Source organism: Lactuca sativa, chromosome 1 (genome assembly GCF_002870075.4).
Source record: "Lactuca sativa cultivar Salinas chromosome 1, Lsat_Salinas_v11, whole genome shotgun sequence".
Taxonomy (NCBI): Eukaryota; Viridiplantae; Streptophyta; class Magnoliopsida; order Asterales; family Asteraceae; genus Lactuca; species Lactuca sativa.
The window spans coordinates 215,299,689-215,302,442 of record NC_056623.2 but is presented as its reverse complement, the minus strand read 5'-3'; the positions used below and the strand labels follow the sequence as shown (position 1 = coordinate 215,302,442).

The following is a 2,754-nucleotide window of genomic DNA, read 5'->3' as shown; positions in this document are numbered from 1 at the left end:
GGTTGTAAAAACTAATTAAACTAAAAGCCGTTCAAAAAAATTAAACTAAAAATAATAATAGCGTAATTATTAACATTTATTGGTATTTATGAAATTGTTTTTTATTTGCTAAATCTAAGAATAATGGTATTTTCGAGAAAATAATTTATTTATAATTAAAAAGAAACCAAAAAGTTTTATGCCTTGACCAACTTTGCGTGGCATTGCAGCAGCTTATATTCCGATTATGGCCTCCTTATATTCCTTCCGTCCAATCGAAACCCATGAAGAAACAAGCAAAAAATGGAAGAACAAGTTGAATTGGTGGGAAGGGCATTTGTGGAACATTACTATCATTTGTTTGATACTGATAGGTCTTCTCTTGCTTCCCTCTACCATCAATCCTCTATGTTGACTTTTGAAGGTCAAAAGCTACAAGGTGGTGATAATATCTGTTCCAAGATAAACCAGTTGCCTTTCGATAAATGTCATCATCTCATTAGCACTATTGACTCCCAGCCCTCATCGTTTGCCGGCGGCATTGTGGTGTTTGTTAGCGGCAGCCTCCGACTTGCCGAAGAAGACCACCCTCTTCGGTTTAGTCAGGTACGTACGTATGGTGGCTTCTATAAGAAGTATCAATTTTGATTCAGTTAATTACTTAAATAATATGTAGTTTAATAATCTGCAAATTACTTGTTTTGATTGATATTCGATCCATCAATTTTGCAACCTTTAGCTAAATTTTTTTTTGTGAAAGAACTACATAAGATCAGTATATCACGTAACTGCAAAGGATTATTTTATTTCGATTAAATCATATTAAGATCTGTTCCTCTTTATTTTAGTACAAGAAAAGTGACGTAATTTCTACAAATCCTGAACTCTGTCTTCGTGTTTTCCTTTTATCTTTAATTATCTCTTCAATAAGAAAAACGAAGGGAGAAATTAACACCAAGGTCTCCAAGTTGTTTGAACTTATGTTGACGTAATGAATTCGATAACTTTGCTATTGTTATACCTCTTAGACTTTTACATAATAGATTACTCTATATAATATTTGCTAATGTTCATAATTCATCTTCAACTTTTCTCTATATGAAGCATTGACACATTGTCCTCGTATTTCAAACTCCAAAACAGCCCTTTAAGAAACACCCATCAAATATGCCTTTTTCTCACCTTTACACACTTCAATAAATACTTATTCTTACTAAGATTGAATTTGAATCTATATATTTCAATGTAACATAACCAAAAATATTTTGAATCACAAGAACAATTATGTAGATTTAAAAGAAAAATGCAATTTAGCAGTAAAAATATTTAGGGCTAAATGCAACAAATAAAGTTTACTTAATATATTTATTTATCTATTATGATATGCTATTTTTCTTTTCTTATTGCAACCTAACATAGTACTTTTTTTTACATCTTAGGGATGAGGGAGTCGATCCCTCCCAACTCATTGAACCCACTGTTACATCAAATTTTGTCTCTTCTTTTTCTTCATCTTTCCTAATCTACAACATACGAAAATTCTATCTTTCTCAACCCATTCAACCCACTCAATTAAAAAAAAATACAAAACAACTAAGGTATAAGTTTTAAAACACATGGTACAAGAGAAAATAAGAGAGAGAAAGTAGAGAGAGATGATGAAGCGGGTTAGTGAAACCAATTAACTAACTCGTTGAAATGGGAGTGGTACCATCAATAACTCTATTGCTAATTAAGATTTTACGTTTGATTGTTCTGTATTTTTTTTAATTGAATAAGTTGAAAAAGATATAGTTTCCGTATGTTGTGTGTTGGAAAAGACAAAGAAAAATAAAAGAGAAAAAATGATGTGGCAGTGAGTTGGGAAATAATGACTCCCTCTCCGTTATACCTTGAATAAATTAATATGTCCGATTAAGCATTATGGTTTCAAATTCAGATCAGAAGAAACAAAACATATAATCAACAAATCCATAAAAAAAATCATTATTATTTAAGTAATTTAGAGTCATTTAGTGGGTATAATTAAATAAGTTGATGTTGGATTCTTTGCAGATGTTTCATTTGATCCCCACTCCACAAGGAAGTTTCTACGTGCAAAATGACATTTTTCGTCTCAATTATGGTTGAATGTCATCCAAATTTATTGTCATTTATTTATTTATTGTGAATTTTCATGTATTTAATTAACTTCTGTGACTTTTATCTTTCAAACCATCATACTTCAATTCGTATACTTTAATCGTGGGATGCATTGGGTTTAAGTCGAGGGGAATACAATGTTTTTTAGAACAACATATCATTAAAATAGCAAAAAGCTAGCATCAAAACAAATGAATTGTAAATAAATAACGATAACATAGGGTTGTGAAGCTAACCAACCTAGTTGGTCTTATAATTTTTATACTTATTCCAAATCTATAACATTGAACAAGTTCTCCGACTTCACGAATCCAAAAAATTAATTATTACCAAAATTTCACAACACCTAGAAAGTTGTAACAATCACCGCATCAAAACACTTCTTTCGCAAAGGCGCTAAAGCATGGACGGAACACGAGCAACATAAGTAAGGATGCCAAAACAAAAACAAATTCAGACATTTTTTCAAATGGATCAAACTCTAAATAATTTATCATATATGCCGAATATGTTAATACAGAAAATTTCAAATCATAATCAAAATCAATTAACAAGTAACGGTTATAATATTTTCATCTACGATACAGTTAAATTAAGCCATTACATAACTAATAAAGGTTTTTATTGAACAAC

At 30.4% G+C, this 2,754-nt stretch overlaps 1 protein-coding gene across 2 annotated transcripts; it reads left to right on the top strand.

Annotated features, from left to right (window-relative positions):
* The first annotated feature begins 256 nt into the window (after positions 1-256).
* LOC111891939 (nuclear transport factor 2B) lies at positions 257-2,221 on the top strand. Of its 2 annotated transcripts, none has more exons than XM_023888009.3 (2): positions 257-585; positions 2,035-2,221. In XM_023888009.3, exons 1-2 carry the CDS (start codon positions 283-285, stop codon positions 2,107-2,109), a joined length of 378 nt encoding a protein of 125 aa, XP_023743777.1. In that variant the 5' UTR covers positions 257-282; the 3' UTR covers positions 2,110-2,221. The 2 variants fall into 2 exon arrangements, with proteins under 2 accessions (XP_023743777.1, XP_023743778.1); XM_023888010.3 differs by lacking the exon at positions 2,035-2,221 and adding an exon at positions 1,419-2,013.
* The last annotated feature ends 533 nt before the right edge of the window (positions 2,222-2,754 follow it).

Bases quoted from the DNA above. Each gene is read 5' to 3' on its own strand.
- LOC111891939 (XM_023888009.3), top strand. From the start codon at position 283: ATGGAAGAACAAGTTGAATTGGTGGGAAGGGCATTTGTGGAACATTAC. The intron at 586-2,034 runs GTACGTACGTAT...GATTCTTTGCAG, and splicing joins ACCCTCTTCGGTTTAGTCAG to ATGTTTCATTTGATCCCCAC.